At 34.4% G+C, this 25,037-nt stretch overlaps 1 protein-coding gene across 1 annotated transcript in view; it reads left to right on the top strand.

Annotated features, from left to right (window-relative positions):
* The first annotated feature begins 298 nt into the window (after nt 1-298).
* Nucleotides 299-25,037, top strand: part of EYS (eyes shut homolog) — a 1,407,877-nt gene continuing 1,383,138 nt past the window's right edge. Inside the window, 2 exon segments of the mRNA XM_046639782.1 lie at nt 299-1,049; nt 4,630-4,743. Coding sequence (XP_046495738.1) covers nt 299-1,049; nt 4,630-4,743 — 865 coding nt within the window.

Here is a 25,037-nt window from a genome sequence, read left to right on the forward strand (position 1 = left end):
GCTGACACAATCCTTGCAGAAAACAGCTAAGAATTTTCTCTATCCTTAAGTAATTTAGGAAAAACTTCACTAACAATGTGTTTTTTTCTGTTTGAAGGAATATTTAAACAGTTGAACTCTACTGTTTCTTGATCACAAGCCACTGTCATCAAATCCACTTGCACTTTGGGAATAGGAAAAAAATCAGTTCCGTCTGAACAAAATCACTGCTTGGAAATCTCCAGCAATACTGAAAGCCCATTTTGCAGCAATTCTTTATGACACTTTCATGATAGACTGTAAAATACAATTGCAAAAAATGACTAACAAATCAGTTATGCTTCTGAGCCTGGTGGTTCTTCACAGCACAGTTATAAATGGAAAAATGACATGTAAGTGGCAATTGGTGGAGGAATGGCATACACAACCCTCATCATATGTGGTGAATTGGACACTATCGGAAAACATCTGCACGGACTTCTATGGAGATTGCTGGTTTGGGGATGTAAATACTAAAATGAGCCCTTTAGGCAATCAAGTTGTTCCCCAGATTTGCCCTTTGCAAATTCAATTAGGAGACATTCTTGTAATTTCTTCTGAACCATCTCTTCAGTCTCCAGAAATAAATTTGATGAATGTTTCTGAAGCATCGTTCATTGACTGTGTGCAAAATGCCACAACTGAAGATCAGTTACTTTTTGGTTGCAAACTGAAAGGAATGCACACTGTGAATTCTCAGTGGCTGAGTGTTGGGACACATTATTTTATCACAGTAATGGCAAATGGTCCATCGCTTTGTCAACTGGGACTTCGACTAAATGTGACTGTGAAAGAGCAGTTCTGCCAGGAACCTCTGCATTCAGAATTTTGCTCTGGGCATGGGAAATGTCTTTCTGAAGTTTGGAGCAAGGTATACAGCTGCCATTGTCAGCCTCCATTTTCTGGAAAATACTGCCAGGAAGTTGATGCATGTTCTCATAAACCATGTGAAAATAATGGCAGTTGCATTAATAAAAGAGGAAAATGGAATAAGCAAGGATATGAATGTATCTGTCACCCACCATTTACAGGTAAGATTGTTTTTAAGAATTATGTAATTCTATTAAAATAGAAAAATAAACTGAATTTTTAAACTGTTACTTAACAAAAAACAAGCTACATTTTTAAAAGTCTTACAGATTTTTTAGAATGGGCTAAATTTGGATCCTGGACATATAAAAATCCTATCAGGCATTCTCTAAAAGAGTTTTTCTGCTTATTTAAAGAGAGTTTCTTAAAAACACATGTGTTTTATCCTGAAATACCTATTTTCACTCTTAATGTCTCATATATTAAAAAGTAAAATCATCAGGATAATATTATTCATTGCATGAAATTCACGGGCATGTGATATTTGGGTTCAACAGTTCTGGGTGATAATGTGGAAATGAAGTATGGATCTGAGGAGAGGAAGGTAAGGAACCATTCGCTTGTGGGGAAGCTTGAAGTTGTTGGAGAAAGCTGGAGAGGAAAAGATCATTGTAAGCCAAGAGCAGTGTTCTTACTGGATGTTGTAGTGGCACCTATAACATGATTGACAGATAGTGACAAGGAAGGAAAGAGCATGATAGAATGAATAACTGGTTATAATAAGCTAAATGAGAGGCAATGATGAGGAAAGGTTGTAAAAGGGAGATATTTGGTGACTGGATGAAGCCAGAAGAAGGGCAATTTAGAAACAATGTAAACTGTATTACCTGAGGCTAAAGTGAGGATTTAAGGGAAAGTAAGCTATCTCTACTTGAAAGTTTACTAGGGAATTTGGGTCATCAGCAGAAAGTGAAGAGAAACATTGAGAAATGCAAGGAATATTTAAAGTTTGGGAACTTATGAAAGGCTTTCTTTTAATAAGTGTTCCAGAGACTCGGCATGGAGAGTTCCAAGGTAATGGGCGAGGCAACAATGAGCTAACAAAGGAAGTACTTGACGTGGTTTGCAATGACAGTACGGGAAAACAGATAACAGGTTGGTAGCATATTTTGGTCATGAAGGAGGAAGGAGTGTGAGCAGCAGACATGACTAGAGCAGATCAGGCTCAGGGATGTAACTTTTGCTGGGCAGGCTTGGGGGATTCACCAAGGTTTTTCTTCCATGTGCCTTGGAAGACCCCATTGGAGGCAAGTTTGAGGAGGCTTTCTGGTAAAATGTAGTGAATAACTCAATAAGCCATTGTGGGCTCTAAAATTGACCTAAGCCAATCTTTTTATTCTTTTTTTTTTTTTTTTTTTTTTTGAGGAAGCGTAGTCCTGAGCTAACATCCCTGTCCATCTTCCTCTGTTTTATATGTGGGACACCTGCCACAGCATGGCTTGACAACTGGTGCCATGTCCGCACCCGGGATTGGAATCGGGGAACCCCGGGTCACTGAAGGCAAACATGCGAACTTAACTACTACGCCATTGAGCCAGCCCCTAAACCAATCTTTTAAGGAGTAATTTTAAATTCTATAGTAAGGAGGTACCAAGACTACTTCAGAAGTTAATCCCAGCAAAATCCACCGAATATCCTCTCTCTATAACTGGGAACAAATTCTCATTTGATTTTACTGGCATTAGTGATAAAAGATGAGTTACCTCACTCATCCAGTAGTATATCAGGTGACTAAAATTAGCACCTCAGTGAAAAAGGAAAAGCACTCAAATTGCTGATTTGGGATGAATGAAAACCCATTTAATTGAGAGCTCCTAAAGCATACATTTTAACTTCTCCAAAGAATTCTAAAGAATATTTGAGCGGAAAATTTACGCCATCTATCAGAATATTACTTGGTGTATATGTAATCGTATACTGTGGAATATCATTTCAATGGTTTTACTCCAACTGCGTAGAGTGGTTTGTTTCTTACCCAATGTTTGTTTGCTTATTTATTAGAAACACAGCCATAGGTAATTTAAACCCTTAAATTTTAAATGCCATAAAAGTACCTAATATTACTTATTTATTTTTTAAAACACAGTATATACCATTATGCCACTTTAATTACAATTACTTCAATTTTAAATCTCAGAAGATACAGAAATAAGTAGAATTGCCAAAGAAATTGAGAATGTTCACTGTATTCATTTGCTAGTGCGGCCAAAAGAGGTACCACAGTTTGAGTGTCTTCAACAACAGAAATTTATTTCCTCAGAGTTCTAAGGTCTAAAAGTTTGAGATGGAGGTATTGGCAGGGTTGGCTTCTTCTGAAGCCTCTCTCCTTGGTCCAGAGATGACCGTTTCCTCCTGAGTCTTCATATCATCTTCCCTCAGTATGTGTTTGTGTGTCCAAGCTTCCTCTTCTTATAAGGACATCAGTCACATTTGATTAACACCCTGCCTAATGACTTTATTCAACCTCTCTAAAGACCTTGTCTACAAATATGGTCACACTCTGAGATCCTGAGGTTTAGGATTTCAACGTATGAATTTTGGGAGTCACAATTTGTCCCATTACACTTATTGAAATTGAAATAGGACATAACCTATGGCACATTCTACTCTTAATTTAGTTTTTGAGTATGGAAATATTTTAACATACAATTATATGGACATATTTTCATTGTGTTGGGGGTTGTTTGGAGGTACAAGAAGGAAGAAGTGTTCTGTGTTAGTGAACAGGGATGTCAGTCTGTAAGGAATTTGAAAGGCATCAATGATATTGGCAAAATCTGCTTACAAATTAAATTAAAATTCAATTAGAGTGGGAGGGCAGGCCTATTGCCAAGTCATGTACAGATGTTTTGTAGTAATGTGCCCACTTACCATGCCTTGGAATTTTCTAGGCACATTCTTCTATGGAGGATATTTTGAGGTGATTAACTGCATAGGAAAATATGCTCTGCAAAGTTATGGTATGTGATATAGTAGGACCGTGATAGTTTGTGTAAGAGGGATTTGGAAAATGTGATATAGCAGCAAGGGCAAGAACATGTAGAACTTAGAAGTTTGTGCATAGCTTCTGAGAATCCAAGCAGCTTTTTCTTTTTTTTTTTCTCTCATAATTTTAGATTTTTATTTTATTTTACTGTGGAAAGAACACTTAATATGAGATCTGCCCTCTTAACAAAATTTTAAGTGTACAATATATTATTGCTGATGTCAGGTGCAATGTTGTACAGCAGACCTCTACAGCTTATTCATCTTGCTTAACTGAAACTGTGCCCTGGTTCATCCTTGTGTTTTCCTTTTTGGATTGTTGCCTTGGCCAGGTAGTAGGGCTAAGACACTATATACATTTCAATGTATTGTAGACTACCACTGCAATGCTACCACTGTGTGTTGAAGAACTGGTATCTACATGTATTAATATTATCTATTGTCAAAACATGATTATAAATTCAAATCATCATGCAAAGTAACCAAACTCAAATATCAGTAATCAGAAAGATATTTTAATATTATGGGATCATAAGACAGAGAAACTGATGTTAAATTTATTGAAATTAATTTTTGTTTCTATTTAAATAGATCATTATGCAGCACTATTTCTTAATTAGAATTACATTTTCTCAAAATTTTTATATTATTCCTTATTAAAGAATTTGGGGAAAATTGATGACCATAATTAACTATTAATAAACAATGTAAATACTTTAATCTACTTGAAAAAATAATTTTCTTTCATTTTTATAGGCATAAATTGTTCAGAAATAATTGACCAATGTCAACCATACGTCTGTTTCCATGGGAATTACAGCAATATTACCACAAATAGTTTCATTTGTGAATGTGATGAACCATTTTCAGGTAAAAAATGCACTTGTATGTATACATGCATGTGATTTTAATTTTGTCTTATTTCAAATTCAAATTGAAATGTTTAACTTATTACTGAATAATACAATTTTAGCAGTTCTGTACTCTGACCTTTTTTATGGATAAATTTAATAAACAAACTTGGTTAACAATTAAATGATTATTCTGCTACATATTTCATAATATAAGAAGAGTTTGGACACCAGTGACAAGCTTTTCCACCACGATAAAATGTCTTTTATTCGTTAGTACTAAAATATTTTTAGAAATAGTGCACATTTTGCACATAATTTGCATATATTATATGTAACTTATTTCCTTAAGTAACACATCGTTACAGACAAATCCCCTTTCATGAAAAGTCAAAAATTTTTATTTCTTCTCAAATGAATTTAAAGATGTGAAATAAAATCATTGTTTAACCCAATAGCTTCTTAACTATTGATTAAACGTATAAACCACGAAAATGTGTTTAAACCATTCCCATCTCATCTTTGAGCTCTTGTGCAGTTTCCTATTTTCTGGAAAATATATCTGACCATCAGTATATCTGTTCCTCTTCAAAATGTCTCTAGGCATGGCATCTGCAGCCACAATTAGACACCTAAAGACTCCTTTTGTGGGAGTGAAACAAAAGATGTATGTCTCCCAAATAGCAGAGAATGGTAATATCTCCAGGAGTGTCTCTTGCAGGTGCTTCCAGCTAACTGAGTTGAGGGAGATTTGAAATTTTGGTTGAGTACAGCAGCAGCCACTGCTGCACAGGAAGAGGGGTTGGCGCAATGCAGGCAGTAAGAACTCCGACAACTGTCTTCAAGGATATCTTTTCAGGTCTTTTTTTCCCTCAAGTCTTTTATTACCTTGAGATAGGTTATGAGTTGAAAGATGTTTTACAATATCGCATCCTATCCTGTCTATGTATAGAGGTCACATAATTTATCTTCCAAACAATGGCATTTTTGAGCAAAAGAGGTAGTTCAAAGCAGTTACAATTGAATAATATTTGAAATATTTATTTATTGACTAAAAATTGGCTTCATTAAATAGGCAACATATGAAGTATTTACAAAAATAGATGGAATTTCATATTTGGCTTACCAACCCCTGATTTATACCACAGAATAAGCAACCAAACCTCTACAGCAAAAACATATAGACAACTCCTTATAAACACTATGACAGGACCGTGTGGCTTCAATTTTTCTCTCATATAAAACATAGACATCACTCATCATTTCCTGTGGTTCCCACTGACCCAGCTTACTTGCAGTCAAGCATCTTTCTGCTCACAGGGCAGTATTATCAAATCCTTCTCCTGCTGCCAAGTGAAAAAAGAACAAGTTAGCTATTTGTAGCTGCTTGGATCTTCAAAATCTACAAGCTGCCTTTAAATGAGAGATATTGTATTCTTTCCTTCTGGAAAGGACTGAGAAAAGAGGGATAGATTATCACTGGAACTCACTAGTTTGTTCTTACATTAAAATAATATACTGCTTATGTATCTGTCATACTTCTAGAAGAGACCATGGTACAATTTAAAGTACAAAGTGGAGATCTGTCAAACCCATCCCAGTTTATTTATTTACTTTTATATTTTGGTAAGGAAGATAGTCCCTGAGCTAAACACCTGTTGCCAACCTTCCTCTTTTTGCTTGAGGAAGATTGTTGCTGAGCTAACATCTGTGCCAGTCTTCCTCGTTTTGTATGTGGGCCACCTCCACAGCATGGATTGACGTGTGGTGTATTGGCCTGCACCTGGAATCTGAACCTGCAAACCCCAGGCCCCTGAAGTAGAGTGTGTGAACTTAACCACTACTTCACTGGGCTGGCCCTCATCCTAATTTACTTTAATGTAACTGTGAATGAGAGTACTTGGTTAAAAAATCTAGGACAAAAGGTAACTTAATAATTGAGGAGAACTGATATCTTAGCAATATTCTGTTTTATACTGCACGAGCATAAACTGGTGCTATTGTGAGCAAACTAGATGATGACCATGTTAGAAGATCTAGTAACTATAATTGATTGGAATATTTTTTGGTATCATTATTTTGTGACTTTAAGTCTTAGCCAAAAAATGTACAAGAAGTATCACATTTTAAAAATTTATAAAGAACATATGTGTATATACATATAATCTATCTATGTATTTACCTATCCAGTTATCTTATACATATTTTCTAATGGGTTTATTCAAAAACCTTCAGAACCTAAAACCTGTAGAATCATTTTGCCCACTGTGATGATCTGTGCATATTAATATATATATTATCTGACATGTGAAAAGGATTCATAAATGAGATTATGTTTCAAAGAGTCATAATGAAAGTTCAGAAACTTTATATTTCCAATGCCTTATCAATCAGAGATTATTACATAAATTAGCCTTTATGTCAAATTTCCAGTGCTCTTAAGTTTCACTCCAAACTGAGAATTTTGGAACTCATGTCTTTTGCAAAGTTACAGCTATCATGCTAGAAGCTATTTAATAACTTACATCTAATGCAAATGTAAATCAAGACTGCAAAGAAATAAGGGGTAGAACACACAAGTCCTCTTTTAAAACTAGTGAGCCTTTAGAAAAAAACATATTCCTGATTTTTAAGGCACTTTAAATATTGTGAAAGAGTGTGAATAAGAATAATTAACCATGATGTCAACTGCAATCTCAGATATTATAAAATTAGGAATAAAAGGTCTAATCTAAAACTGTATGAAAATGTGTTCTTCATTGTAATTCCAAATTTGAAAATGTTATATGAGATTTGTCTATCCATTATAAAGTGATTTGCTCTAATTTTATAACTTCATAAGGTTTATTGCAAAAAAATTTTAATGCATCTTTTTGAGAAATTCAAGGAACCATTAAAATTCTCATTCTATATGTGATCAGTTCTTGACTTATTTTCAAAACCTTTCAAATATGAGTTTGATATAGAAACCAGTGATTGTCAGAAAACAAATTCTTCAGTCTTAGTTTAGGACTAACTTACTGCTAAAAAATTTAATTTTAGTTTCAAGATTAAAGAAGGTGTATTTTCAAGGCATACTGGAATCCCTGTACCTAAGATGAATGATTTAAAGAGATAATGTCAGGGCATTGTAGGAATCATCAATTTTCCAGATGTGATAAGCTCAGGTGTCATTCGGACAGGTAGCAAGAAGTCCAGTCTGACTAGTGTGGAATACTGTAAGTCATTTTGTTAGCAGTTTAAATCAGAAGGTAGGCAGAATATTTTCTAATGTAAAGTAGACTTCTCCATTTTCAAAACCCCTGCCAGTGGGTAAAATTTATGGAGAATAGTACATTGTCCATGGAAAGGAAAGACAGCAGGAGCTAAATCAGATATAACTTTTTTCATTTTTAATAATTGAACTTTAATCCTATTTTGAAACTTGATTCTGACTGAAGTTCGAAAATTGACTTCAGTCAATTGAGTGGCAGCTCTCACCCCCTGCCATGTAGAGAATTGAATTAGTCTTATTCTCATGAGTGTAGGGTGTTAAATATTGTGAATAGTCAATCATGTTACATGAGCCTAGAGGCACACCACATGTACGATCAACTCTGAGGTTTAGCCTTCATAAAATTTGGAATTACAATTATGGTGAATATTTATACAAGTTAATCTAACACATTTAATGATGTGTGTAATTTTTTTAGGCTTTGACTAGGAAGGGTTTCACATACTTTACTCTGGATTGTTATTATTTTTACATTGTCAAACCTCATTTTGTGGTATTTTTCTTCTTGAGTCTCTGGTCACTGTGATCATTATCAGCATTGATGGTGACCTGGGGTTCTAAGCACAGCATAATCCACAGTAACATAACACTAAAAGACAAAGTTTCTGGGTCCAACTACTAGCACAATGATTTCCTTTCCTACCCCACTCCATCCTGATAGAAAACCAAAGCTTCCTTTGTGCCTTCTGATTAGTCTCTCTTCCATTGTGATAAATCCTCCTTTGATTGATTGGCAAAACAATGCATCCAAGTGTTCCCTATCCTGCTATAAAATTGTCTGAAGATAATTTATGTGTCTACGAAGTATCTAGTATATATTATTCACTTAATAAAGGGTAATTATTGATAATTATGAGATCTCAGGATGATCATGAAAACTTTTATTTCTTGTATTGACAAATGAAAGCATAAATTGTTTACAAATATGGGAGAACATGAATGTTCAATAAAAGCATATAATTTAGCAGAAGTTATGAAACATATATGTTGTGCCAATTTCAATACCCTTTCATTATTATTCATTAGTAGAATACTTATTAACTACTATTTATTGTGCACCTTTCATTTTATCTGAAAGAAATGTCCTTGAAATTATTAGTCTTATATCTGTTTTACCTTTTGAAGAAATGGTAGAAATAGGATTATAACTCAGATGACTTTACTCCAATGACATTGATCTTAAACCAATATGTAATGTTGCTTCTCTCTTTTATTCAGTGAAAAGTTAATTAAATATTTAAAAATGAGGTAGTGTCTGTATACACTTGTATAGGCCCATAATATGCTATAGACCTTGAGAACAAGTATGGCTTACACACTTTGCCATTTTTGTCTTTTTTTATTGATTTGTAGAAAAATTGTATATATCCTGGAAAGAAGTAATTAGTGATGGATGGGTTTTGCAAATCCTTCTTTCAGTCTCTGACTTGTCTTTTCACCTTTTAATCCATGTATTTTGATGAGCAGATGTTTTATATGTTGATAAAGTCCAATTTATTAATTTTTCATTTTATATTTAGTGGATGTTGTGTTTCTTTAGGAAACATTTGCATATCCCAAAGTCATGAAGATATTCTCCTATGTATTTTTTCCATATATAGCTTAGATTCAACTTGCCAATTTATCAAAAAATTCATGCTAGTGTTTTACTTCAAACTGTTATGAATATATTGTTCAATTGGGAAGAAGACCCACTTAGCAATAGTCAGTTCTCTAATCTATGAACATGATATATGCATCTAATTATTTAGGACTTTGCTAATCTCTCTTAGTAATATTTTATAGTTTTCAGGGAAGGGGAATTGCACATATTTTGTTAAATTTATTTTTAAATATTTTAAAGTTTTTTGATGATAAGTGTAATTCTTTTAAATTTCTTTTCTAATCATATACTCTCATAAATAGAAATATAATTGATATTTATATTACCTTGTACTTTAAGTTCATATTAAATGTATTTATCAGTTCTAATTTTTCCCCCAGATTTCTTAGGCTTGTCTATATAAATAACTTTATTGTCTGTAAATAAAGTTATTTTCATATATTCCTTTCTAATATTATACTTATAATTTTATTTGATTGTCTTATTGCACTGGGTAAGCCCTCCAATACAATGTTTAATAATAAAGAGGGCATTCTTCCATTTTTCTTGATATTAAAAGACAAAAATTCAGTATTTCATCATTAAGGATAATGTTAACCGAAGGTTTTACACAGATGTTCTTTGTCAAATAAAGAGTCTCATTCATAGTTTGTTGAAAATTTTTATCAGATTGGATGATGAATTTTGTCAAATATTTTACTGTACCTACTGAGATAACCTTATGATATCTCTTCATTCAGTTAATTCATGAATTACAGATTTTCATATCTAAACCATCCTTGCATTCGTGGGGTATATCTCAATTGGACATTTTAAAATATCTTTTTTTATATGTTCTGAATTTAATTCGTAGTATTCTGTTAAGAAATTTTTTGGTTACATTCATGTGGGATATTTATTATAGTCTTCTAGAAATACTTTTTTTAGGTTGAGATGTAATGGTTAAGCTGGACTCTACTTTTTCAAAACAATTGTGTAAATTTGGTATTATTTTCTTGCATAAATATTTGATATCACTCACTAGTACAATTGCTTGGCCTGTAATATATTTATTGGAAGATTTGTGATAAAATTCAGTTATTTTGACAGATACAGACACATTCATATTTTCCAATTCTTGTCAGATTCAAAAGTTGTGCTATTCAAGGAAGTTGCTCATTGCATATTCATTGTTGAATTTTTGACATAATGTTCTTAATATTATCTTATTGCTTTTTTGATATCTGTAGGATTAGAACCAGTGTCCATTCAATATCCATTGAAATAAGTAACATGCAGGGACCCTAAATAGGAACTTTTAGGTGGATACATATCATTTTAAGCATCAAATATTTATAATTAGGCATAAAGATCAATTTCTAGCAAAGTGATCCTAACTTCATTTTACATGTTATGGTAATTATTTTAAAATGAAATTCACAACTATAAATAAGGCAGCTTTGGTAAATGGAGCACTGTCAAGCAGCTGAACTTTTGGGGAAAGAGAATGGAGTAGCTATGATAAATATATTATGTGCTGCCCCAAATAATTTCACCTAATATGATCAATTTAATTTTCTAAATATTACTTTGTAAATGCTACTTTCTATCTCAAAAGACTCAATAGTTTTCCTTTGCTTATATTACATTGTAGAAAAATGCACTTGAGAGTTATGTAAGTTTGGTTACTAGAGTCTATAAGAGTGATATACAAATTTTAGTCATCTAATCTTCAGTTAATTCATCTATAATATTTAATAAATATAGCACACCTTCTCTGCTTTCTGTGTAAAAAGAATGAGATAAGAAGCATAGCATAGGTGTGGTTAACTGCCATTGGAGTTAAGTAGGCTTGTGTTCCAAGACCATCTCTACAACTCCCTGGCTCGCTGATCTTTAGAATATTATTTTAGCTGTCTGAATTTTGATTTCCTGATCTTTAAAATTGTGAGAATTGTCAAGTCTTATTGCCTGGGTTTTTCTGAGGATTAAGTGACACAATCTATGTTAAGTACTTAGTAGATGATAGACACATAGTAAGCATTCAATTAATTTTAGCTGTTGCTACTTCTGCTATTGTTTGGCATAACTCTTTATTCAATGTTTATTTCTTCTATTTTACTAATACAGTTAAACACAGTCTCCTTTTTTCTAGTATTTGAGTATTAATACAGTTATCTTCTATCTAATTTTATAAATTTATTTTTCAATATTTCTCCAAGCTAATCGTCTGCCCTAATAAAATAGTTCTAGTGATTGTGTAATGAACAAGTCATACACATTTTCTCTGCTGTTGCTCATATTTTTTTGCCTTCTCTATAATGAAGTCTCCTTTTCTTTCCATTACTTCTCCAAAACTCACTTCCTTTACTCCTCCTACTGATTTTCAGAGTCCTTGACAGCAAGGCCTATGATCTAGTCAAATTCACAGCCCCATCTTATAGCAAATATAAGGAATTGAATAAATCTTTTATAATCAAGAAAGTAAGAGATGGGACTTGTTCTTAATCTTAAAAGAATTTCAAATTGTTGTGATTATCTTCTGACAGACATCCCTGAGAATCAGTGTGAAGCAATCTTTGTTTTTGAGCTAGAGTCACAGGGTTATATTTGAATACTGTACACTCTTATTGCCATGGATAGAAAGAAAAAGACCACAGTTTTCACTACAGGTTTTATTAGGACACTGGAAGGAATATTGAAAGAAATACACCATCTCTTAAAAATGACAGATTTGGTCTTGCTAAAAATGGCGATATGGATAATATGAATATCCACTTATCTTTGACTCAGAATGAGTTCAGTTTTCATACCAACTGTGAAAATTGTGTGATTGCATTGGTTTTAAAGTGAAAAAGCCACTTATAGCCTTGTAATATTGAATGTACAATGCCTCTCCTTTAGAATGTTGAATTGACTGTCATTAGTGGCAGATGTTCTATACATTGCAATAATACTGCTTATATAATTGTGATAATTTTCCACTTCTGATTTGTCAGTTTCAGTGATTTAAAAGTCACTTGATGACTGCCTGAAAATGACTGATGTTTTTCCTATATTAAGTAATTTCTGCTGGTACAGTGTAAGTCTTTTAATGAGTTCTTGAATTCTGTTGAAGTCTGCATGTTTTAATTCTTTCTTCAAGTGAACAGGTGTGACAATTTACGGAATCCCATACAGAAACTCTCTAATTACTCCATCTTGGGACTTCGAAATGTATTTTATGGGGAAAAGCCATAAACTTATTTTCCAGATACAGGAACATTTTTGAACATATGGCTTCCACTTTTGTTTAGTGCAAAAACTTGAAAATGAAAATTTAGAGAGTTGTCCTGACTAATGTTTTACCTTTATCCTATAGGAAATTTTGTTACTTTATTTTGTCTGCTGATACTCAATGATATTACAATTTCAGATGCTGGCTATAAAATCCCAACATGAGAATTACTAAAGTATCATTATAAGCATCCCTTTCAACAGATATGATCATACTTGATTTCTGTAATTTGCTGATTTGAATACAGTGTTCAAAAATTCCATTTTTTTTACAACCCACTTCAATATGGCCAGGCTTACCTTAACAGCTCTAGAAACTTCATGTTGTATACATTCAGGGGCAGTTTGAGAAATGGCCTGAGATAGAGGAGCATTTCCTAATTCAAGACAAATATTTGCAAATGATTAATACATTTTGATACTATATTGTGCCACGGTTAGTGGAATTCTTCATGAAGCTTAAGAGTAACTTGAAAGATAATGAGACAATAAATTATGATGTACATTTTAATGAGATATCAATTAAGTTTGCAAAGAAAGTAATTTATTTTTCTGTCACTTATGTGTTAGACTTGATTCTCGTGGTATCTGTTTGTCTACCTATCTATGGCAGATCCATTTTGATGGGTATACTTGATATACTGGATATACTCAAACTCAGACCTTTAAGGAGCACGTTTCACAGAGTTTATCCTGTTTTCTAATAGAATGCAAACAGAGTGCATCAGATGATCCCACCATTTGGTGTTTAAGGACCAAGGTTTCACTTTGAGTTCAGAGTTGCAAGGAACTGAAACTTCTCTGATCCCGTCATGCCTGCATCTTGGGAAGCAACTGCTCCTACAAGATAGCAATCCTAAGATTGTTTCTTAACTCATTATTCATATAATTGGCATTATATTTCTATAAGGAAGAATTCCATTTGATATGGTGAGAACTCCAGGTCAAACATTACTTGTAGCTTTCTGAATTCAAATTTTTCTATGATATTCCTTAATTACTTATTACTTTCTAAATCTAAGACACAATACTTAAATAAATTAAAGCACTTCCATGAAGAGATGATAATTGGGAAGTGTGTGTGTGAAAGGGGGACTAAAATTTATAAAGTGAGTCTAAACTTTAGGTAAAGTATAACGACATATGTCATGTAACTTTATTTTCACACACCAATACAATTTTGATCAAGTCTAAGATATTAACCTCAAAATATTGCCTTATTATTTTCAGCATGTTATCATAGAAAATTCACTATTTGGCTACACATCATTAGTTAAATGTAAAATTATTTTCAAATGAACATCCTTTACTCTCACAGAATTTTGACAGTATAGCATTATGTATAAATTTAGCTCTAAAATCTTGAGTTTTCACGAGTTTATCTTAGAACTTGGAAACACAGTCAATGAGTAAACTTATTGCTCCATGGGGTATATATAAAGACTAATGGCAGAAAGATTGACTATGACTGGTACTGACTAACTGAAAGGAAGCAGTTTTTTAATCTCACCTGGTAGTAGTTTGTTTTTATGACCGAAACCCAAGAACTCCTAAGTGTATTTGTCTAGTGTTTTGAAGTTTGTACAGTGTTTCCTTATGAAGATGGCATTCAATGCTTACAACTACCTGATGAGGAAAGAAATATAATAATCATTGATATATATCACCCTGTTAGGTGGATAGTTCCTGACTGGGAAGTGGTCACTTTTTCCAAGGTAGACATCATAACTTCTCAGCAACATTTGGTTTGACTGCTGATAAAACACTTTGGTCTGAAAAAAAATTCTGACTTTTATCAATAGCTTGAACTTCTTGGTTTTCTAGTCCATAATCCATAATCATATGCATATCTCCTTCCCTATGTGTTTGATCTATATTCTTCTCATCCTCAGCCAAAATGCAAGTCTCTTTCTCTCTCTTTTTTTTTTTGGTGAGAGAGATTTGCCCTGAGTTAACATCTGTTGCCAATCTTCCTCTTTTCTTTTTGCTTGAGGAAGACTAGCCCTGAACTAACATCCTAGCCAATTTTCCTCTATTTTGTATGTAGGACACCTCCACGGCATGGCTGATGAGTGAGTAGGTCCACACCCAGGATCCGAACCCATGAACCCAGGCTGCCCAAGCAGAGTGAGAGGAACTTTAACCACTTGGCCCTGCTCCTTTCTCTCTGTTTCTTATATTTTCAGGAGCCCTCATCTCTTTCTTTACTTTTCCTCCTCCATTTTTCACTTTGAACCTTTTCAGCACTTTTAATTCATATGGTCTTACATCATCAACTACCTTACACAGATTTTGCTGGTTATTTATTGCTATCTAACAAACTAACCCTAAATTTAGTGGCTTAAATCAGTGGCAACATTTGCTTTTGCTCATGAGTCAGCAATTTGGTTTTGTCTTTGCTCTGATAATTGTCATTGGGGGTGGCTCAAAGGCAGGGTGCTAGAATTGCTGAAGATTGCTTAAAATCTTAGCTAGGACTTCACACTTCTAGCAGTCGATGCTGGCTCTTGGCTGAGAATTAGCTGGTGCTATTGGGTGGAACACCTACACATACCCTCTCTGCACGACATTGGCTTCCACGGTGCTGTGCCGGGATTCCACAGCAGGCCTCCAGAGAGATGAGTGAGCTGTATCACCTTGCACAATGTAGCCTCGGAAGTGACATAAAATAATTCTCTCTACATTCTATCTGTTGAAGATATTGTAAAAGCCTACTCAGGTTGAAGGGAAGGAGGAATGTTCTGGAAGACCATACTCAGTTGGAAATATTGCTGCAGCCATTTTTGACAGTTTGTCACAAAATACTTCCTTTGTTCTCTTTCACACTGAAACCTAGGAGCTTCTCAGGCTTCCTCTTCTTCTGCAGCACTCTATAGCAAAAGGTACTCATTCTACCATGCAATATGCACCATGAGGCCATTGTTGCTTCCTCTTAGCCAACAAGTGCATTTACCAAACTATTGCTTTTGCCTTATCTTTCAAAATCTCCTTTTTCTTTGAGCTCCATGCCACCTCATATCAGATTTGCTCTTGCTTTTAGCATTGTCATTTACTATCTTCTTGGTTCCTCATCATTACTTGATGCATCTAGCACCTAGTTTATAATTTTTCTTTCCATTGAAAATCTTATCATCACTATTTTAAAGTCTCACTGCAAATTCTTTGACTTCCTCAACTTCAAGGAATATCACAACCATTGTACTGTAGCAATCTGCACCCACAAAGATGCTAAGACCTTCATTATCATCCTGAAATATTAATTTTCCTTCTAATTCTCTCATTTTTCTGAATAATTCTGCATTTCATTTTTGGAGCCCAAATCAAAATTTTTGTTTTCCGAGGAGGCAATTTGTTTTGATAGGAAAATAGGGTTTTGGAGTTCAAGGACTTGGATATGACCCCATATCTGCTGCTTATTAATCTTGATCAAGACATTTAACTTTCCTGAAGCTAAGTTTCTTCACGTGCAGTAGTTGAGAAAAAAACAAAAAGAGTGCTATTTTGAAGTGTGAATTGCATCTTGTATATGAAATGCAAATACTCTTTCTAGCATCTAGAAGACACTAGATTATTGTTAGTCTCTGCTTTCAAAATATTTTTGTCTTTCCATAACTAAAGTCCAGGTGGCACACATCCATCATAGCCTATGATACACATAGTTATGTTTGGATTATTCGGATCATGTGTTTTCTCTGCCCCTTCTCAAGGTTACTCACCACTGGTTGAGGAACTCCTAGCATTTTGTATGGCTTTACAAATACATCTGTAGTCTTCCGACTCAGCAGTACCCTCAATACTGGTGTGCCATCTTTTCTAGGTGCTTAAAGAGAAACCTCTCTGAGTGTCCACTGCTACTTTTCCAAAATCTTAAACTCTTTTTTGTTGTTCAACTTCTCTTTCCTAAAGCTTCCCTCAGCCCATCTCCATGCAACAGATAATTTTTATCTTCTACACAAAAAGGACATATCAAATATGATATCCATCAACTTTAGTCTACTATTTATCAATTTATTTTTTACCATATAATCCCTCACCTCCTTTCCTTTAATTTGATTAACTTTTCTGTGTGTAGTTATGATGATAAGAATCCAGCCTAAACTCCCCTTCTTGCCCATAGTCTAATATAATATATGCATTTAGCCCAATTGGACTTATTATTTGATATGTATTTTCATTTCTAAGGGAATTGCACCTAATTCAGTTGTCTTCCTTGATGAAGATTGACTACCCATGAAGAGGGATTGTTTTATCTGATAAACCTTTGTCATTACTTATCAAAACATAGCGTTGGGATCTTAGGGGTTTGGACCCAGAGAAATTTACTTTGGTTGTCAGCCATAAGAGAAGAAGAAAAAGCACATTACTGAACAAGTATAAAGCTTAGGAGACAATATTGTGAAATACAATATTTACAAGAGCCAATATTGGACTTCAGTAGGAAAAAAATAAATTTTAAGTGAAAAATGACTAAATAAATCATTAGTTAATGATATGGCTAATGAGATGGAGTGATTGCTCTCAAGAGCAGTGAAATAAAGTCCTTAGTGTTTAACTTTCTCTCATTTGGACTGCATTGCTTCTGTTTATTTTGCCTGTAACTGAAATCACATTTTTATACAAATGAGATAATTTATATTTCCATTTATGTGCCACATGACTCAATGTTATATTCCAGTGAATTTCAAATAATTTATGAATGAGTCATCATCAATGAAGAGTTCTTCAAAAAATCCATGGTATAGTATTGAAAATCTTGTTAAAATTGTCAAGAGCTTGTACTAAAATTTTTTGTTACAATACGTTCCACAAACTTTCCCATTTTCAGAAATTTTAATTATAGCATTTATTCTTCTTAGATGTAGAAAATATAATTTGCAAAATATTTATAAAATATCCCCCGTCTTGTGACTGCAATAGCACACTACATTTTCAAGAGAAAATGCAGATCTTCCAAACACATCTGTGTTCTTCCGGAGTGGTTGTGTTTACTAGACCCAGACTACTTTCAGACTTAGAAAGAAAATTAAATTGTATTCTATCTCTATGTTAGTACACCACCTCTCTTTAAGGATCTTCCAACTCTGGGAGTTTCTTATTTTTTCTGGAACAATTAAGCAAAGACATATTACAGTGTGTCGCATGATTACCTTCAAAGTATGTGAATATCAGAAATAACATATTAGGTTGTGTACGAAGAATGTACTATTTATTTAGTATTTGAATAACGTGAATTTAAACAAGACATATGGTGAATAAAGGCAATCATCCACATTTAAACTCTATATAGAAGAGATTATAGAATAAACCTTGGCATAATCCAACTTAATCTCTTCTATCATTTAGGCTGTAGATTTTGTTTCTGATTATATTTCATTTAGAGCTAAAATGATAAGGAAAATTTTTTGAATATAGAGTTCAAAGTAGATATCCTAAGATGCCTAAGTGACATGGCACTACCACTCCATTTTAAGGTTAAAAATACTCTAAAATATTTTATTAGAAATAGAATCATAATTTTATAATCACGTGATTTTCATTAAGAGCAAGATACAAAAAACTGTGATTCAAAGTAGAGGAAAAAACCAGTCAACTTCTATTTTCCATAGCATTTTATTTTATAGAGGAATATTTTTCTTTCTATTTGTCCTGACTTCAGTGATGATGAGACCATATTCCAAAATTTTCAATTTTGGAGTAAATGTTCTTTCTGAATCACAGTAGATTTTAACATAAATTACAATGGTATCAAAGCAGAAGTTAGTGAAGAGCTGGTTGTGATATGGTAGCAAGTTATCTAACACCTGAAAACCACTGATTTTCCCCCTTCTCCCAACGCAATTTACAACCCTGCTTCTAGTGTTCATATACATTCATCTTCATTTTATTTTCAGCTCCTGCAAACTTTCTATGCCATCCTTTTTATATTTCTACCTTTACTTTCAGAATTGCATACTATATCCACATCCATCTTCCTACATGCATTTAGCATCTAGGTAAAAATTTCCCTTCTTGACAGCACACTTAATAACGTTTACATTGATGAGGATGACACTTCAAATACTAGAATTTTATCATTCACTCTCTTTGGTTATGCTAGCATTTAACATCAGTCTTTATATCAGCTCAGTTGCTTACCAATTTCAAATTATTTTTGTTTCTCTGAACTGGCTAACACAATGTTAACCTTATATTAACATTTAATTTTTCTTTTAAAATTTTATTTTTTTCCTTTTTCTCCCCAAAGCCCCCCGGTACATAGTTGTATATTCTTCGTTGTGGGTCCTTCTAGTTGTGGCATGTGGGACGCTGCCTCAGCGTGGTTTGATGAGCAGTGCCATGTCCGCGCCCAGGATTCGAACCAACAAAACACTGGGCCACCTGCAGCGGAGTGCGTGAACTTAACCACTGGGCCATGGGGCCAGCCCCTAAATGAACATTGTTTTTAATGCAAAGAAATATGAGCGGGGCCCGCCCGGTGGTGCAGCTGTTAAGTTCCCACATTCCGCTTCTCAGTGGCCCGGGGTTCCCGGTTCGGATCCCCAGTGCAGACATGGCACCGCTTGGCACGCCATGCTGTGGTAGGCGTCCCACATATAAAGTAGAGGAAGATGGGTGTGGATGTTAGCTCAGGGTCAGGCTTCCTCAGAAAAAAAGAGGAGGACTGGTAGTAGTTAGCTCAGGGCTAATATTCCTCAAAAAAAAAAAAAAAAAGAAAAAGAAATATGGGAATGCATAGTAATATTCAACAGGTTGTATCAAGGATGTCAAACTTCCTGAATTTTATAACCACTATATTAAGCTCATGTACGCTAAATAATAATAATAAAAGTGTCAACTATTATTTATTATTTACTGTATGCTGAGCGTTATGGTAACCATATTTTATGCATTATTTACATGTAATCCTCAAAACAATACTACATAATAACTGCCATTATAATTCCCTTTACATTTATTAGAGAAAGGGAACCACAGCTTCTCAGAAGCACAGCGAGTTAGTGGCAGAAGGAGGGTTTTTAAGGATTAATGAAATTAGCAGATTTTTGTCCTACTTAATGCTCAGCTGGAGACAGCGTTTGAGTCACTGACAGACCCTTCTGCTGCTCTTGACTAGTCCTTTAAAGCAGGTACTTTTAAAGGAAGATGATATCACCACAGTCTTGTAGAAATACCTATTTCCCAGGCAAGTGTCATTTTATGTACAATCTGTAATACATACAATTTTAAAAACCTCTAAGTAAATTTTTAAATGCCACATCGAAGAAGCTCGTGCACTTTTCTTTGATACGATTTTAAGTCACAGTGCAATCTGGCAATTTCTAAACTTAGGCTAAAGCTATGGATTTTGAATCTTTGGAAATTTACTTACGTCATTTCCTCAACAGATGCTTGGCAGAAGAGATGGCTAAGTATAGCTGAGGAGGAAAGTTCTTTGAGGATAGTGAGAGATTTGTTGAGCTTGAACTCTTCAAGCTTATTTCAACTGATTTTTTTTTTCTTATTCTTATGATGAATAATATTCAAAAGTGTTAATGGTAAAGTGCTCTTCCCTGGAGAAATAGAAAGCCAATATTTTAAAGAAATAAAGAAAATAAAGAAGAATGATTTTAAAAGGAAAATAACATTTTAATTTCCTAGGAAGTTCATGTGACTGATAAACTTGAAAAAGTGGACATCTTTTTCATATTTTGATGTTTTTACCCTATTTTTAGATTCACTGACCTAAAATATTTAATAACAAGGTGCAGAAGGATATTATGTCCTTGAAAAATTCAATGGAGAATAATTATATATATATCCATTCACATTTACCAGGTTAGAAATATTTTAATATTTTGTGAAGAATTAAAATGTGTAACTGAAAAAATTCTGCTGAAATCAAATGCTTTCTTAGACTTTTTTACATCTGAAGTACCTACAGTATCCAATGCTAGCACTGTCTGTACAATCTACTTGAGGGATCCAAGGATTCGTGGTGCCCTACTGCTTGCAATTATAATGCTTAATGGAGTTCATGGACTCAGAATTTGAAGTATAATATTAGGGTTGCCAGATTTAGCAAGTAAAAATATAAAAAGTATAGTTAAATGTGAATTTCAGATAAACAATAGATTCTCATATATTGATTATTTATTTTGAAAAAAATTTATCTGAAATTCAATTCCAATGGTGTGTTCCATGTATTAATTATCTGGCACCCTAGAAGGAAATTTGAATTTTGATTTTGTTTCTTGTTTGCTTCAGAGGAAAATTAAGTTAGATCAAAGAAGTAGAGAAGGGTTCTAAGATCATTCAGGTAATTTTGTTTCTCTAAATAAAGGACAGAAATATTAAACATTAATTATATTAAAATACTTCCTGATGCCAGGTCACATAGAATCCTAGAGTTTTAACTGTGAGGGACGTTAAAGATGTGCTCAGGGATCTGGATAAGGCATTTCTGTGGGAAAGAATAGAGATTTGGTTTTGATTTGGTTTTCTCGAAATCGTAAAGAACTGAAATTGCTCCTTCAGGAATCTCCCTCTTCAATGTCCCAATAGTGCTCACTCTGCATTGCAATCCTGAGTCTATGGATGTGCATGTTTTTCTCTTGTTCCTTTCTGAGTAGGTAACCTTTGAACTAATTAACCCAAGTCGTCCGACTGTTTAAGGGGAGACTGGAGTCATAAAGAGCAAAGAGATTATATTCAGTTTCTGACATGCAAAATAGAGCTATGCATTAAGAAAATAAACAGCCTTAAAAACCTGGAAGTCATGCCATAAGTACATCCTGAAGGACTCAGTCATAGGTTTCTCACCTCGTGCACAGAATATTTCTTAACTAAATCTGTCAGCTAGCCCAACTTGGTGGTAAGAACAGGGAGAGACCTAGAAGAAGCAGTAGAAAACTTGACTTATTCTTGCCCAAGAAAGCATGAGAAGGAAGCTTTGGAAAGAGAGAAAAGACACGAGAAGTCAGGCGTGTGTCAGATTCCCTCTTCCTAGCTTGGCTCTGCGAGAGAAGGGAGTGGTTCATTAAATAAGGGAGGAAGCACGAAGGAGAGGCGCTCCCTTGCCAAGACTCTGTTTAAGGTTCTGGAAACAGAGCATTTTCTGGCTGATGTCACAGGAAGACTCCCTGGTTTAACTCTTGCCTTCTACGCTTAGTTCCTCTCTGGCATAAGTCCAACAGAAAAGTCTCTGCGATTCTAACTAAAGACTAGGAGGAGCGGAGTGCACAGGCCCGGGGGTTCCCACAGTGTTGGTAGTGTGACTTATTTGTTTTCAAGAGTAACATTTACATTGCAGTTATTAATCACTCCTAACTTTGAGACATTGTAAATATATTTCTCAATCTATTAACGTTGCCCATGGCACCTTTCACTGAAAAATAATCCGTGATCAAATATATCAATGTTTATTAATATAGTTTTTGTAGCATGTTTTAATTCTATGTGGACAATTATCCCCACACTTTATTATTCATTCATAATCCCAGCTTGCCTATTTGTGGCTCTTTATACTTCACTATATATTTTAGAATAATTTTATTGAGTTTCACAAAATATACAATTTTATGTGACTTTAATAGAGTGATTGGGAGAGAACAGATACCTTTATGTTAATTCATAGCATCTGATAAAGTGAACTATTTCTTCATTTATTCATATTTGTTAACGCTCTTTATTATAATTTTCCTCTGGGATATGTGCCTATGGGTATTTAAACAGGTCCTGTGTACCAGACAGTTTTTGTTACTCTAGTGAGTAACTTATTCCTGATTGGTTAGTGCTTTGGAAGGTAATGACATTTAGTTGTGCATTAATCTTGTATCCCCCAACTTTATTGAACTCCTATTAATTTAGTATTTTATCTGTTCATTCTGTGCATTTTCTTGATAGATAATCCAATTTCTCTACAAATTGTTATAATACGAACTCTTTCCTTATAATTCTTATATCTTGCTATAAAAATAAGGCAAAGATGTCTCTGTGTATTGGTCTCTAGTTTCTTTCTTTACTGCAGGCTGAGACCTGTTAGCTCAAAAGCCCGCTGGTGCAAAGCAAAACTTTTTACATATCATTTAATAACTTACAATTATCTTTTAAAATAGCCCAAACAAGCAGAATTTTAGCCGTTTAGAGCATTCCTGCTCTGCATAAGCTGTGAAACTATCCCCAGCAGCTGCTGGTCAGTGAAGAAATAGAGCTTTGTGACAGAACTCCAAGCCACTGCGGCCTTCAGAGCTCCGGGATGCAGATTCCCCACGGGGCTGCTGACCGAGGTCACCTAGGAAAGCCCGCGCCCGCTCCTGTTCCTCTTCCGCAGCTCCCCGCCCTCCTTCTCTTGAGGATGGTCCCCCTTCAGGAAGGCTCTGGGTGCTGTCAGTCTGGGAGTGGCTTCCCTTCGTACACAACCCTGTCCAGCACCATCCAATAAAGTGTGTCGTGTGTTCCTGCCTCTTGTGGTCGTATCTTTTTCTTTGATTAGTCCCCAAATTTCTCAAACCCCTACATGTCTCTTATTTCCTTTTAATTTTTTTTCTTATTGAATTGGCCAAGACTTCCAGGACAGTAATAAATAGCTGCGGTAACAGAGCGAATTGTAACCATGTTTCTGATATTAAAGAGAATTAATTTAAAATTTCCATTTTATGTAATACTTGCATTGGCCAACACATTTTTCCATGCTTTTATTTTCGATTCTTCTGAATGAATGTGTTCCTCATAAATGATACACCTGATATTCGGTCTTAGGGTTCTTTTTCTTTCAACAGTTTGCATTATCGCCATAGTGTTTATTCTGGGTCTTAATTATCTTCTTTTCAGTTTAAGTTGTCTGTTTTCTTTTTCTTTCTTTTTGTTTTTGCTTTTATATAATATACACATATATGATATATTATATACATTATAATATAATAATGAGCTGGGACAATTATTTAACTTATTTAATTTCTATCTATCATTCATCCCATTTTTCCTAGAACAGTACAAGTTTTTTTTAAATTGTTTGGCTAATTCTCTATCCAATTACATTTTTTCTTTCTCATAATTGTATGGTTTTCTTTTTTATTTTTCTTTTCTTTTTGAGCAAGATTAGTCCTGAGCTAACATCTGCCAATCCTCCTCTTTTTGCTGAGGAAGATTGGCCCTGAGCTAACATCTGTGCCCATCTTCCTCTATTTTATATGTGGGATGCCTGCCACAGCATGGCTTGACAAGCGGTGTGTAGGTACATGCTGGGGATCTGAACCGGCGACCCCAGGGCTGCTAAAGCTGAGTGTGTGAACTTAACCACTGCGCCACTGCGCTGGCCCCTGGTTTTCTTTTGATATTGGAAATATTTCCTCTACTTTATCTCTAAAACATTGATTTTTTTTAATAATGTTAATCATGTTCTTTCTGACTGATGCAAATTCAATTCTATTTTAGTTTGTCCATGAATTCTAACTTATGTCATCTTTTCCATTTCATTCTGCCTTTTTTGTCTCAGTTTTTTTCTAATGATGTTTTTCTCTTTCCATTTTATGGACACCATGTTTTCTTGAATATGGCAAGAGGTTTTTCTTTTTCATACAGTTCTTTTTCTTCTCAGTTATATGTTTCCTTTCAGTTTTCAAGGCGATAGTGCTTTTCCCTATTTTGCAGCACTCTCTCATAAATTATTGCTGTTTTTCCTCCAACCTTGCTTAAGGGAGTGGCAACTAACCCCATTCAGGAATTTCTAGCCATCCCATCACGTGATGCTTTAGCCATGCTCTCCCTTCACTTGGGTGATGCTGAATAAATAACTCAGCCCACCCCTGGTACCCAAGTGAAGCTCTCAGCCTTGTCAATGGCTTTTGTTAGACGTCCCCAGGGACTCTGTGCTGGATTTTGCCCCTTTCGACAATTGATCTAACTTTCATACTTTGAACCTAAAGAGTACATGAAAAACAAAAGTTTCCAAACTATACTCTTGTATACTCACATACAGTTCTTTAAGGAGTTGCTGTTTCTAAACAAACGTAGCAAGACTGAAGAGGGGAAGGGGTCAAGTAGAGACAGAGCTCTCTTCTTCAAAAAGGACACGTGGCAGGATGGACCTGGGCTGCCTACTGAGAGGGCAAAAATTGGAAAATGGATGAAGTGACTCCTTATCTTCTTTTAGCTGATAGAAAAACAAATTATTTTTATCCTTGTTGCATTAACCTTTCTGTTG

Source organism: Equus quagga, chromosome 15 (assembly GCF_021613505.1).
Source record: "Equus quagga isolate Etosha38 chromosome 15, UCLA_HA_Equagga_1.0, whole genome shotgun sequence".
NCBI classification, from domain to species: domain Eukaryota; kingdom Metazoa; phylum Chordata; class Mammalia; order Perissodactyla; family Equidae; genus Equus; species Equus quagga.